Consider the following 15,161-nt stretch of genomic DNA (forward strand, 5'->3'; position numbering starts at 1 on the left):
TTATAACGGTTTTTATTGTAATTAGATACTATTGTACAGTATGATCAATTATGTGATTAAGTATGCAATAACCACATTGAATCCCAAGTTATTGTTGTTTCCCAGAAATAAAAACGTCCAATATAATTCAATTGTTAAGGAGAATCATCAATCTGACAACTATAAAATTAATACTGAGTTTAATATATAGCATTTAGAGCTGATTCAATATTTTTTCTGACTACATATAACATGAATAACAAATAAAAAATATCAACATATTGTCCAGCTTCTTTTAGAAACCATTTGAAACATCTTGTTCCAATCTAGTTAATAAAAACATCCAAATTAATTCAATTGTAAAGAATATCATCAATCTGATCTGAACTTTAAAATTCATACAGAATTGAATATGCACCATTTAGAGCTAGCCCAATATTTTCTCTGTCCACAAACAAGATGAAAGTCTTGAAAGATTGTAGTTATTACGAACAATGACAACATTTTGTCAAAGCTTCTTTAAGAAACAGTTTGTTACAATCTATCTCATAAAAACATCCAGATTATTTCACTTGCATAGAATATCATCAATTCATACATAATTAAATATGTATCATTTAGAGCTAGCTAGTCCAATATTTTTACTGATCACATCAAGCACTTTTTTCAGTCATATTGAATTTTAAGTAAGTAATTGTTGTTTCCCTGAAATTAATATTAACTTTGACAAGTTTTTTTTTTTTTTTGTTAGCCACGACTGAAATTAGTTTTCCAATTATAATTTTAAAATTTAACTGTTAAACGTCTGTTAATGTGAAAGCAATAGTTTTTTCCAACCATCCTTTGTTATGTTTTCGTCCAAGTTTTCAGTCAGTTTTTTCCATTCACTCAACACAATAATAAATTATGTTTTTGTTGTACCGAATCGATTTCAGTTTATTAAAGTTGCAAAAATGTTGCCTTTCACGTGAATTAATATATATTTCATCGATATACGATATTGTCGGAATTCATATTTAGTTTATTTATACAAATTAATAATTATGGAAATGTTTCAACGCCGATAATTAGCAAAAATTCTTTCATTTAATTTTTAATTGGCTGAATGAACATTAAATTATTCAATACAGTTTTATATAAAACATTTATTAACAAAATAAATGAGTTATATTGGATTGTACGTTCGTACAAATTAAATAATCTAACTAGTTTGTTTATTTAATGATACATGCACAAATTCAATACTTGTGCTACATGCTTTCAGAAATTATTTTCCAGGTGACGAAACAAATTTTAAATGTAATGTGAAATCAAATTTATACTCAGTGATGTAGAACATGGATGGAGTAGTTCAATTTTAACAAAATTGGTGTGGATTCAACCCATGTTGGGACAAAAAATGATTAGATTTTGAGGGATGTTTGTCGAAGTTTTGGTGTTACACTTAAATTTACTTCTGTAGTGTTTAAAGGATTAATTCATTCACTTCAAATGTCACTAATGCGTTGACAGAGGGCTAATTACTATGTCTCAAGAAGTCAATCAGTGCCTGGATCTTTGTTAAGGCCCAACTCATTGATAATTTAAAAAACAATTCTCCAAAATCAATGAAAGCAATTTTTTGCTAAAATTATGGAAATGTTTTTAATTAAATAAATGTCAGTTAAACAGCCGTCCAGAAAAATATAATTAAATCAAAACCGAATAAAAAAAACTGATTTAAAACAATTAACAGACGTTCGCATCTGCATTGCGCGTTTGATTGAATAAAAATTCAATTCACGTTTTATTTACCGTTTCACGGATTTTCATAGTGTAAAACAATCCCCAAACGGATTAAGCCCAACTTAAAAGCAAATACGTATGTTTAGTCTCGGTTACACAAATATTTTTCTGCCGGAACATTCGACGTTATTTGTGTAGAAATAATGGTGAATCAGTTTTATATCTCGCCGAGATGCCCCCACGAGATTTATCCCGGGAAACGCGGGGAATATACACGGAACTATATAACATCTATCAACAAAGTAATAGACCAACTCCGATTAGCTTTAAAGGACTGCCGATATCGGATTGCTTAATTTCGTTTTGTTATCGCTGCCTTCGCGGAACTGTGCGACTAAATAAAAAGGGGCTTGTTAAATGAGTCTGAAAAATAAATACAATTAGTAACGTGATATACGCGGGAAAATTAAAACACGAGCCAGGGAAATGGGATCAACTGGAAAACGATAGATAAATAAAGTGACAGTGATACGTAGACACAACAGATTTCGAAAATAAGGTATTTTAATCGAAAAAGTTTATAGAAAACGAAAATATACAAGAAAAAATTAATTGAATAGTTAAAAAATATAGTTTACGATGGAGCTTAATAATAAAGCTGTGAACAAGTACGTGTTTTCGTGCTCAACAATAAAATCAGCACATGTTTATCCACTTTGAAATACAAATAATTATCAGGAGAACTCAAAATCATCTTGTATATAATAATAAAAGTACTTGAAAGAGGCTGATAGAAGTATGATTAAGTACTTAGAAGTATAAAAAGGAACAATAAACTGTAATCAAATAACACAATTTGAGAAAATGAACTGAACATCCAGAACATAAAACAAGTAATGAAAATGAGAAATATACAAGGAAAACACAATTAAATAGTTGAAGAATAAAAATATAACATAGGTCAGTAGTAAAGCTGTGAACAAGTACGTGTTTTCGTGCTCAAAAATAAAATTGGCACATGTTTGTCCACTTTGAAAGACAAATAATTGTCTTGTCGTTGCACCTATCAGAAGAACTCAAAATCATCTTGTATATAATAATAAAAGTACTTGAAAGAGGCTGATAGAAGTACGATTAAGTACTTAGAAGTAAAAAAGTCACGAGAAACTGTAATCAAATAACACAATCTGAGAAAATGTACTGAACATTCATAACACAAAACATGTAATGAAAATGAGAAATATACAAGGAAAACACAATTAAATAGTTGAAGAATAAAAATATAACAAAGCTCAGTAGTAAAGCTGTGAACAAGTACGTGTTTTCGTGCTCAACAATAAAATTGGCACATGTTTATCCACTTTGAAATACAAATAATTGTCTTGTCGTTTCACCTATCAGAAGAACTCAAAATCATCTTGTCTACAATAATAAAAGTACTTGAAAGAGGCTGATAGAAGTACGATTAAGTACTTAGAAGTAAAAAAGTCACAAGAAACTGTAATCAAATAACACAATCTGAGAAAATGTATTGAATATTCATAACATAAAACATGTAATGAAAATGAGAAATATACAAAGGAAAACACAATTAAATAGTTGAAGAATAAAAATATAACACAGCTCTGTAGTAAAGCTGTGAACAAGTACGTGTTTTCGTGCTCAACAATAAAATTGGCACATGTTTATCCACTTTGAAATACAAATAATTGTCTTGTCGTTGCACCTATCAGAAGAACTCAAAATCATCTTGTATATAATAATAAAAGTACTTGAAAGAGGCTGATAGAAGTACGATTAAGTACTTAGAAGTAAAAAAAGTCACAAGAAACTGTAATCAAATAACACAATCTGAGAAAATGTACTGAACATTCATAACATAAAACATGTAATGAAAATGAGAAATATACAAAGGAAAACACAATTAAATAGTTGAAGAATAAAAATATAACAAAGCTCAGTAGTAAAGCTGTGAACAAGTACGTGTTTTCGTGCTCAACAATAAAATTGGCACATATTTATCCACTTTGAAATACAAATAATTGTCTTGTCGTTGCACCTATCAGGAGAACTCAAAATCATCTTGTATATAATAATAAAATTACTTGAAAGAGGCTGATAGAAGTATGATTAAGTACTTAGAAGTATAAAAAGGCACAATAAAATGTAATCAAATAACACAATTTGAGAAAATGAACTGAACATCCAGAATATAAAACAAGTAATGAAAATGAGAAATATACAAAGGAAAACACAATTAAATAGTTGAAGAATAAAAATATAACACAGCTCAGTAGTAAAGCTGTGAACAAGTACGTGTTTTCGTGCTCAACAATAAAATGGGCACATGTTTATCCACTTTGAAATACAAATAATTGTCTTGTCGTTGCACCTATCAGAAGAACTCAAAATCATCTTGTCTTCAATAATAAAAGTACTTGAAAGAGGCTGATAGAAGTACGATTAAGTACTTAGAAGTAAAAAAGTCACAAGAAACTGTGATCAAATAACACAATCTGAGAAAATGTACTGAACATTCATAACACAAAACATGTAATGAAAATGAGAAATATACAAGGAAAACACAATTAAATAGTTGAAGAATAAAAATATAACAAAGCTCAGTAGTAAAGCTGTGAACAAGTACGTGTTTTCGTGCTCAACAATAAAATCAGCACGTATTTATCCACTTTGAAACATAAATAACCGTTTTGTCGTTACACCTATCAGAAGAACTTAAAATCATCTTGTATATAATAATAAAAGTACTTGAAAGAGGCTGATAGAAGTATGATTAAGTACTTGGAAGTATAAAAAGGCACAAGGAACAGTAATCGAATAACACAATCTGAGAAAATGAATTAAACATCCACAGCATAAAACAAGTAATGAAAATGAGAAATATACAAGGAAAACAATTAAATAGTTGAAGAATAAAAATATAACAAAGCTCAGTAATAAAGCTGTGAACAAGTACGTGTTTTCGTGCTCAACAATAAAATCGGCACGTGTTTATCCACTTTAAAATACAAATAATTGTTTTATCGTTGCCCCATTTAGAGGAACAGAAAATCACCCCATAAAAACACTAAAAAAAGGCATATAGAAACAACAAGATGATGTAATAAAAAGTATTAAAAACGACAAGAAATCGTAATCAAATAACGCAATCCGAGAAAATGAACTAAATATCCCGACACAAAAAAACAGGTGATGAAAACGTCAAGCGTAGCACAAGAAAGACAGAACTGAATAGAAACACGATAAAGCGTAATAATGAAGATGCGAACAAGTCGGTGTTTTCGTGCCCAACAATAAAATCGCCACATTTTTATCTAGTTCGGAACACAAATGATCGTTCCATCGTCGCGCCATTGAGAAGAACGGCAGCACCGTTCCGAAAAGCCGCCGGTACCGTTACCCATAGAGATCTGGCCTGCTCGAGTATCTAACTAATTGTTGTGTGAGCCAAAGTGGTTTTTATCCGCGGTAAGAATGTCATAGGGAACCAGATTATGATGCGTTCCACCCAGTTTTAGGTCAACGTCGTTCCGACCAGGTAAGACGCTGTTGGACGGCCACGGAATCGGACAAAAACGAAAATGCTACAGTTGTTTCTTTTTCTTATTACCACCGTGTGATTAAAAAGTCGGGCACGGCCCTGCCGTCCCGGAATGTAAATATCTTTATTGCTGTTAGAGATTTTCGAACGTGTTTTTGTTTATTATTTTTAATAATATTAATAATTACGTTGTTGGAAATTGCTTGGGCGCTTTAAAAGATAAATGATAAAAAATTACGTTGGACGGACCATCTGGGAATTTACAATTAAGATTAATCTGTAAATAATGAGCTGGAACTAAATAAAACAGCAGATACAAAAATTGCTTCCGTAATGTTTACTATATAAATATAATTAATACTAATTAGATTTTATTTTTTAATTTGGTGCCGGGGTAATTTATTCCTCACTACCTTTCTAATCTTAATTGATCTCACACTCTACATTGTTGTCAAATTATTATTATTATTATTGTCCGGGGCACCTTGTGATAAAAAAAGATTATTTATAAGCAAAAAGTTTCACATAAAGCTCTTTATTAACAATAAACACACACACACACACATAAAACCTGAAGAGGTAGGTCAAAAAATAATTTTCAATTCACTCGATTTGCCACAACAAAATTTGAGTTATTAAGACTTCTAGTTATTTTTCCAAATAGTATCTTCTAAAGAAGTGTCTTTAGTGTGTCTGGAAAAACTTCTTTATACTTCATAAATTTTTTCCTTTTGACTAACTTCTTTAAAATGATGATCACAAGAAATTTTAATTCAATCTTATACTGAAATTTAATTAGAAAATTATGTTGGTACTGACACAGTTTTAGACATTATTAAAGAGTATTATGAAAATATAAGACAAATAAAAAGGACAAAAATCAAAACAAAAATAACAAATATGGTTAAAATTTGATTTTTGCAATTTAAAATTCTGCTTTACTCAACAATTCATCAGATAAGAACACCCTCTTCAAAGATTTTTCTTAGTAATTTTTCTAAATTCAACTTCCATTTTGTGAATTTCTTTTAATTTTGTCCAATATTTCTCTTTTCAGAATCTTTTTTAAACATACACAGTCATAAGAATTCCAGAATAGCTTTATTGATATGTTCAGCTTTCTCATTGTGGGGGTTGTTTTTAAAACATTTAATTGGATAAACCCTAAACTAAATATTTAGTTCGAGTTATCAACGAATAAAGGAAATTCGAGTTATCAAGTAAAAATTACCCATAATTTTCACCCTGGACCCCATTGCCAACCAATTTGCTTTGTGTTATCGAAGTTCGACTGTATTATTTATTTGTTTTTAGTCGAGTGGATGGAAAACGTAGATACGAACAAAACACGAACTCGTTCCTTGTTGGCATAAAAAAACTAGTACAACGCACTCCCTTTTAATAAAATCAGGAGCGTTTAACTAGAAACACGAATATTATTTGTGCTTGCGAAAAAAAAATGAAACGTTTGATGTGTACTGACAAAGTGTCGCCCCAAAAAGGTTTAACGCACAACATCAAATACACTCCGGTGTGTAGTGAGTCGACTGTAATTGTTCGTGTAACGCAAAAAAAAGGTATTCCATAATAAATAAAATGAGCTTTTGTAAGTTTTCCGTGCGGCATCGATGGGGCGCACACCCCGGAGTACGTCGGCAATTGTGCGACGCAAATTAATTTCAGACGAAACCGCGAATATTTATTTAACCGGCGAACGTCTAAGTGGATTTTAATGAAAACCGAAGATCCACCACGCACTAAAAAACACTTAAAAAATTAATGCCCCAGACCACCTGATATATTTCCGCCGCGGTGAATATTTCATAAGCCGCGGGGCATTAAAATTTGAAACGAGATTGCCAACGGAACGTGGGGAAAAAAAATGAAATAAAATAAACGTGCGTGGCGAAGACATTACCGGAAGGAATTCGAAAATTTTAAGTGGTTCCAAGTGCGTCTTAAAAAGGAAGCCGGGGAACATTAAAACCACTCGGACCGTGACGGTACATGCCTAATTTCACACATGTCATAATTAAGTTAAAAATTTTGTTAACCACTTTTACCCACTTCGTCAGCGTTTCTGTACGTTAGTTGCTGCCGTTTAGGCCGATCAATAAATTTAATTGGCCAAGATTATAATGGTAGCGTTTTTATTATTATATTATACACATTGTTTTCGGATGTTATTATGCAAATAAAGTGCCATTAAAACTGAAAGGTGGCGAAGGATACGAACAAAGACAACAGATGTTACCAAAGTCCATTTTAACAATTTTGAATTTACACTTTTATACATCAATTTATCAGATAAGAACAATCTGCTTCTGATGCCTTTTTATAAAAAAATTCATAAAATAACTTTTAACTTCCTGTCCTCTTTTCTTTTCAGAATCTTCTTTTATAAGAAATTTCAGCTCTACCTGAAAATTTTTCTTTCTTTTTCTAAAAGTCTCTTTGTTTAATTAGAAGAACCTAATAGTACTATTTTAATTATGACATTACTTTTGAATGTTTTTAAAGATTATTATGAAAATATAAGATAATTAAAAGAGAAAGTTGGCTTAGAATAAAAACGGGGATAACAGAAGTGGTTAAAATAGATTCCTACAATTTGAAATTCATTTATTTTGAGAGTTGCTTCAAAAAGTTTGTCTAGTATCTCCTTCCTTTCTTGTCATAATCTTCTTTAAATTTAGTCATAAGAAATTTCACCTCAACCTTAACTCCTTTTACTCTTCTTCCAAACAGTATCTTCTAAAAAAGTTGATTTAGTGTGTCTGCAAAAATTTCTTTATACATAATAAATATTTTTCTTTTGACTAGCTTCTTTAAAATGATTTTCACAAGAAATTTTAATTCAATCTTACTAAAATTTGATAAATTTAATTAGAAAATTATGTTTTGGTTATGACACAGTTTTGGACATTGTCAAAAAGTAATATGAAAATATAAGACAAATAAAACGAAAAGGTGACCTAAAATCAAAACAAAAATAACAAATGTGGTTAAAATTTGACTTCTACAATTTGAAATTATTCTTTACTCAACAATTCATGGGATAAGAACACCTTCTTCGAAGATTTTTCTTAGTAATTTTTCTAAATTCAACTTTCACTTTGTGAATTTCTTCAGTTTTTTGACAGAGTTGGTTCAATATGTTTTAAAAAATATCTTTTAGCTTTGTCCAGTATCTCTTTTCTTTCAGAATCTTCTTTAAATATAGTTATAATAAATTTCAGGTCATCCTTAATTCCTTTTACTCTTTTTCAAAACAGTATCTTTATTACTTCTAAAGCAGTTGCTTTAGTATATCTACAGTAATAAATATTTTCATTTTGACTAACAGTTACTAAACAACAATCTTTAATACTGAAATTTGACAAATTTAATTAGAAAATTATAATACTACTGATTTTGACACATTAGTTTTGGACATTATTAAAGAGTATTATGGAAATATAACACAATTAGAACAGAAATGTGGCTTAGAATCAAATCAAAGATAACACTCCCTTTTGTAAACTTCATTTGTTCTGACAAATATACTTTAATATCAACTTATTCTTCTTCTTTCAAAATCTTATAAAGTTTAAACTTATTTTTCTTTATCAAAGCAGTATCTTTATTTCTTCTAAAGAAGCTGTGAATAATGTACGTAAAATTATCTTTATACTTTGTTCATTTTTACTTTCTGAGAAGCAGCTAGTTTTTATAAAACTACCACGATAAATTTTAATTCGGGCTTATTATACAGACATCCAATAAATTTAATTAGGAGAATCTTATAATAGTACCGTTTTGATTATGGTACATATTGTTTTCGGATGTTGTCCAAGATTATTATGTAAATAAAAAGCGATTAGAACAGGAGAGAAAAAAAGTCAGTCGGTTAATTATTCCAGATTTGATTTGGAACGTTATTTGAGCCAGATGGCGAAACCGTGTCCCTTTTTCCCGTATGTAAATACGTTCGAAAATGTTATTCAAAAGATTCTTTCCCGAAACTTGGCAATAAGACGTCCCAATATAGAGGGATTATTCGCTTACTTGTAAACACACATAACTGTACGTCCCGGCAAAAGCAAACGAATGCATAAGCTATATTTGATTGCTCCAACTTTTCTCCCTTCATGGAGACACTATGGTTTTTATCGGCGGCTCATTTCAATGGGTTTGAATAATCGCCGGAAACGTGCTTTAAAAACATCACCGACAATCGCTATATTTATTCTGTTTATTCGTTTTTTCTATGCACAACCTGAACAGACCCACTTGTCGACTAATTGATCTTCGAGAAACTGAACGAAACGCCATAAACGAGCCGAGGTGAAAAAGGTGTGAGTGAATTCACAGGAAGAATTTAGCGCGATTAAATGAGCAATTCCGATGAAATTGGAAGAGAAATTATGAAACGAGACGGCGATGCGAATTCCAAAAAACAATGGAAAATCGCATAGAAAAACACCGACGCTGAAAGACCGGTGGAATGTTGAGGGAAAAAAATATGGACAAACCATAATAAAGATGAAAGCCAGTTCGTGTTTTCGTATACAATTGTAAAATGGCTAAGTTTTTATCTAGTTTAAACAATTTAATCTCCGGCCACTGAGTACGTGCATTATTCAAATGAATCTTGTGAATCATGCACAAATATTTTATTATCCTGTTTTAAAACACGGCCTACAGCGTGTTTGTATCCAGCTTATTTGAGTAAGAACGTGTGAAACACTAGAAATAACCATTATCATTATATCTTTAAAAAAAATATAATTGCTAGGCGAGCATTTAAAAATTATATTTTCTTCTTAGAAGTACGATTTAGGAAATTTTTATTGCGGCCGGAATAAAAAAAACTGGTTTGGGTATGTTTGTAGATGTCCGACAAGTGAGGGCACAACTTCGTTTTGGTGTTCGTACACGTAAAATGGACTTTGGTGATTTATGATTAAAAATATGAGTGCAAATAACCGATAGTCTTACAACACCATCCGACATCTTGACCTTTGCAGTTGTAAAAACCTGCTCTAAAACGACGTTATTGTTTTAAGCATTATATTCATACATTTTATGACTTTTATATAAAAGGTTTATGGCTACTACATTCAAAGCGCTTTCTTTTATACAAGTCGGGTGCATTGTTATACTTTATTAGCCGTAAAGTAACGCATTATGACTGGCAAAAAAAAACATCATCCTGCAATAGGAAGATTTACGACGCACTTGGACTTCTTCTAGTCGTAAATTGTTAATCGCTAAATCCAATCAAACTTAATTGTAAGGTGGCGAAGGATCAAAACAAACATAACAGATGCTGCAGAAGTCAATTTATACAATTGGAAGTTCGCTGTTTTATTCACCGATTTATCAATATCAAACTTAACTGTATTTTTTGTCTAAACAACGTCTTCATCAACTCAGTATTTTCATCTTCCTTTTTAAAAAGTAGCCTCAATTGGATCCTCAATTTCTATTGGGAATTCGCCTTTCTTTCTTCTAATAAGCACTTACTTATCTTTAAGACAATTTCAATAGTTTAAATTCAATCTTATAACCACAAACAATTTCACATGTTTAAGATAAATAAGCTTCGAAAGCTCCTTTATTAAATAGAGTCATTGTCAAAACATTTTTATTTTTATTGATAAGTTGTTCTGCAAAGTTTCGTTTAATTTATTTGTTTTACTATTTTCGGAATCAATTACCACAATAAAACGTTGATCACAAAAAGTAGAATATTCTATAACTATCAACAAATTTAATTTTTTCAATTAGGAAATATTTTTAAAATGGGTATGTATTTTAAGTCAGTATTAAGTCAATTTTTTTAATTATAAATTCACTGTTTTATTCACCAATTTATAAGATAAGAAAAATCTCTTTCACAAGATTTTTTATCTATAATAATTTAATTTTTTTCAAAGTAACCTCATCAGCTCAATTTCAGGTTCACCTTTTCTTAGAATCTTTAATTTTAATTTAAAAATGTAGCCTCAGTCTGAAGCTTTTACTTATTGAAAATTTGAGATAAAATGTATTTTAGAAATTCCTTTGGTAGTTGAATTTTATCATATTTCTTTCTTATAACAAAAGCATACTACATAAGAGAATTTCTTTATGACAATCAAAATTTTAGTTCAATTTTAAATCACAAACAATTTACATGTTTATGATAAAAAAGCTTCAAAAGTTCCTTTATTAAAAAGAGCTTAGCATGTTCTTCTTATTGTTAAAACAACATATTTATTTCTATTCATAAGGTGTCCTGGAAAGGTTAGTTTAATTTATTTATTGTATCATTTTCATAGTCAATAACGATGATCACAAGATGTAGAATATTCAAATTTCTACTTCTTGTGTGTGTGTGTGATTACCAACAAATTTAATTTTTTCAATTGGAAAATACTCTTTAATATTAGAAAAAACAATCCTTATAGCTTTATTATAAATTAAAGTCAGTATTAAGTCAATTTCTTTAATTGGAAATTCACAGTTTTATTCACCAATTTATCAATTATAAAAATCTCTTTCACAAGCTTTTTCATTTTAATTTTTTTCTAAAAGGCTTCTTCATAAACACTTTTTTTATTTTTTTTAATATTTTAATTAATTTAAACATGTAGCCTCAATCTGAAGCTTTTACTTATTGGGAATTTGAGATAAAATGTAATTTAGATTAGAAAAACAATCTTTGCAACTTTATCATAAATTAAAGTCAGTGTTAAGTCAATTTATTTAATTGGAAATTCACAGTTTATTTTCCAATTTATCAGTTCAGAAGATTCTATTTCGAAACAACTTCTTCATTTCTTCTAATATGAGTTTCATCAGTGATAGCTCATTTTACCCTTTTAAAGAAAATATCTTTATTTGTACTTTAAATACATCTTGTTCATTTTATTTTTTAAAATTATAATTACAAGAAGCTTTTATTCAAAAGTGCAGCTACAACTGGAGTATTACTTACTCACTGGAAACGTGAAACATGGACTTTAGAAGTTTTATTAAATGGACACAAGAAATTGTAGTTTATGAAATTCATTTCTATAATTAGAAGATACTTTTTAAGTTAACCTTTGGAGCTTTAGTTTCTTTTTGTCTGGGAACATAATTTTAAATAATCTCATTAATTAGACGTCAGCATTCTGTGACAACAAAAAAAAACATTACTTAATTATCAAAAACTAACTAAAAATCAGCATTTCTTGTTTCTCAAGAGACACACAGAATTTCTACAACAAATTCATAAATTCCAGAGCAAACATCGAAACGATTCAATAATATTTGTTTTTGCTTAAAAATTTCAGAATTTGATGTAAGTAAAAAGTAATTATATTAATTATTACATACTTTTAATCCTCGGCGTTGGAATTGGATATTCACCTGCAAAAAAAAACAAGAAGATTGCGTTAATAAAATTCCATTTAGAACAATCAATTTTGATTAGAATTGTTAGTCATTCAAAGTTAATAAAATCGTTTCCCTTCTCCGTCCTCGTCGTTGTCACTTGTTCCGAGAACACAGTGATTAGTGTTTAATTTATTGGAGATCGTGGAAAAATGTTGATTGTCAAGGGAACTTGTTCCTTCGTCATCGATAAATTACTGATACCAGAAACTGATTCATTGTAAATAATTGCCAACGGTTATTTACAAAACGTCATTATGGATTATTAAAAACGTCAGTTTAAAAATATTAACAAAACAGAAAAAATGGCTTTCGTTCCCGTTGTTCCCGTTTATATTTTAACACGGAAACAATATCGTGGATTGTCAAAACACGAATTAATAACCGTACGCGAAAACGTAATTACAATGCCCGATGATAAAAAGGGACTTTTTACTATTCGCATTAAGGGGCCCACAATAAGAAAATTATTCTTTTGCCGAAATAAATGTTTTCCTCCCTTTTTTCTGTGTCTTTTAAAGAATTATTTAATGAGTTTTTACCTTCGGGAAAGCACAAAATCAATACGCGCAGTCCTTTGTTTATTTCAAGTGTAATAAGTTCCCTTTTGTCCTCCGAAATAAGGGGATTGGAACCTAGGCCTCAAGAACCGCGTTTAAGCCAACTTAATAATAACAATTAATGGTGTTTTTTCATATTTTTTTAATTCCAGGTTACGTCTACATCAAGTGAAAGTGATGATAGGAGTTGTACTTCAAAGGGATAAGATAATAAACCCGAGGTAATTAGGATGGAGGAGGAAGTTAAACAAAATAAATAATTAAAAAAAGAAGGGGGTGGTGGAAATGTAAATGTAATCCCTAATAAGAAACGTATTATATGACGTTTGTGGTAATAATTAACGTGATAGTGATCACTTTTATTGCTGTAGGTCACGCTGTAATTGTAAAAATCTAAAAATACATAAAACTTAGTAGAAGATGTGAGTCACGTATTTTCATTAACGACGTTCCTAGTTAAACTAATAAAGACGTACTCAACGTGACAATATTTCTAGAAAATGTTTACGGTTGTTATCTTGTTTACCGAAATTAAATATTTAATTTGGCCAATTTGGTCGGAGTGTAGGAAAAAAAGTATTCGAATAAATGGTTGTGCAAATAATGAAGAGTGAACCAGACGTAGTTTATGCGAGCGCCGTATGAGTATGAGTAATCCCAAAAGAATAAACGATCAAAATTTAGGGGAGAGAACGGTTATTTGGGTCGCATATGGCGTTAACCATTCCGTCCATTTATAAAGAACAATAATCGTTATTACAAGCATATGTATAAGAAGATTCATCGGGAACAATCAACCCACGCTCAATGCACCAATATCACATTAAAATTATGCACCCCCCTTCGGAAAATGCAGTGGGAAAAATATGGTTAATATTGTGAGAAAGTGTGATCATTTATTTGCCAATTGTTTCAGATGTGTACGGCGGATATAATTGCTTCACTTTGTATTATATACCCTTCTCCGTAATGTACTTTAAACTCTATTATTACAACATAATTAGTAACCTGATATTTATAAAAGGAGGCTTTTGTTCAGCATGTTGCAAACGCACATTTTGCAATTTACTAAGAATCGAACGAACGCAAAGTCATTCTTAGGGCATCGCGTTTTGTAATATTTGTTTAATACGAGTTTGCATCGTCGAGAAGTCCCACATAACATCAACCGAATTGTGTGCATTTTACGTGTTCTGTTGTTACTAAACAGAGCAGATTAAACTTAATATTTAAAATTAAAAGAGGGTGCCAGAAGAAAAAGTAATGAGGACATTTTTAAACAAGTCTCAAGTTATTACCTCGCTGGTTTTATTTGTATTCGTCTATCTTCTGTAAATTATATTGTATGAAACTTTATTAAAACGTTTCAGCTTTTATCTCTACTTTTAAAATTATAGAAGAATAAACGTAATTCGATGTGACGGTTAAAAAACGACTTCAAAATTCAGTTCAGCATAAAGGATATGAAATTTAATACTCAAGTAACTTAATTAATAATCATCAAAGTTGCACAAAAATTAATTTATATTTATCAATTTTCTAATATAAGTTTTGCCAAAATACATGATTAATTTTTATTAAAAAACCATAACTAAAAATGTCTTTGAAATTTTTTAAAAACATGTTTCTCACATGAAATTACTGTTTATTTAAAAATTCTATAAAAACATCATATTAATTAAATGAAATTTGTTTATTTACCTTGTTGGCTTTATTTATATTTATTTTAATTCATAAATTAAGTTGAATAAAACGTTATTACACTTTGTGTTTTATTAGTTTCAGTTTTAAAATTACGAGAACATAAACATAATTCAAATGGATTAAAAGTTTAGTTTAACAAAGATTAATTTGACAAACAACAATAAAATTATATTAAATGAATTTTTGTACAACTTTTCGATAATTTTTCAATTTTAAATTTGCCAAAA

At 29.8% G+C, this 15,161-nt stretch overlaps 1 protein-coding gene across 12 annotated transcripts in view; it reads right to left on the minus strand.

Moving 5' to 3' along the window:
• LOC109601249 (latrophilin Cirl) overlaps positions 1-15,161 on the minus strand; it is a 183,623-nt gene that overhangs the window by 83,243 nt on the left and 85,219 nt on the right. For 10 of the 12 annotated variants that reach the window (XR_007547980.1, XR_007547979.1, XM_049967165.1 and 7 more), the window contains one exon: positions 12,614-12,646. The exons of the other annotated variants lie outside the window; for them this stretch is intronic. Coding sequence is in view for 8 of the 10 variants with exons in the window: in XM_049967165.1 (XP_049823122.1) it covers positions 12,614-12,646 (33 nt within the window). In the remaining 2 variants the exon portion in view is untranslated. The remainder of the gene's footprint in view (positions 1-12,613; positions 12,647-15,161) is intronic. 12 annotated transcript variants of the gene reach the window in all.

The sequence above is a fragment of the Aethina tumida genome, chromosome 1 (genome assembly GCF_024364675.1).
Source record: "Aethina tumida isolate Nest 87 chromosome 1, icAetTumi1.1, whole genome shotgun sequence".
Lineage (NCBI taxonomy): Eukaryota > Metazoa > Arthropoda > Insecta > Coleoptera > Nitidulidae > Aethina > Aethina tumida.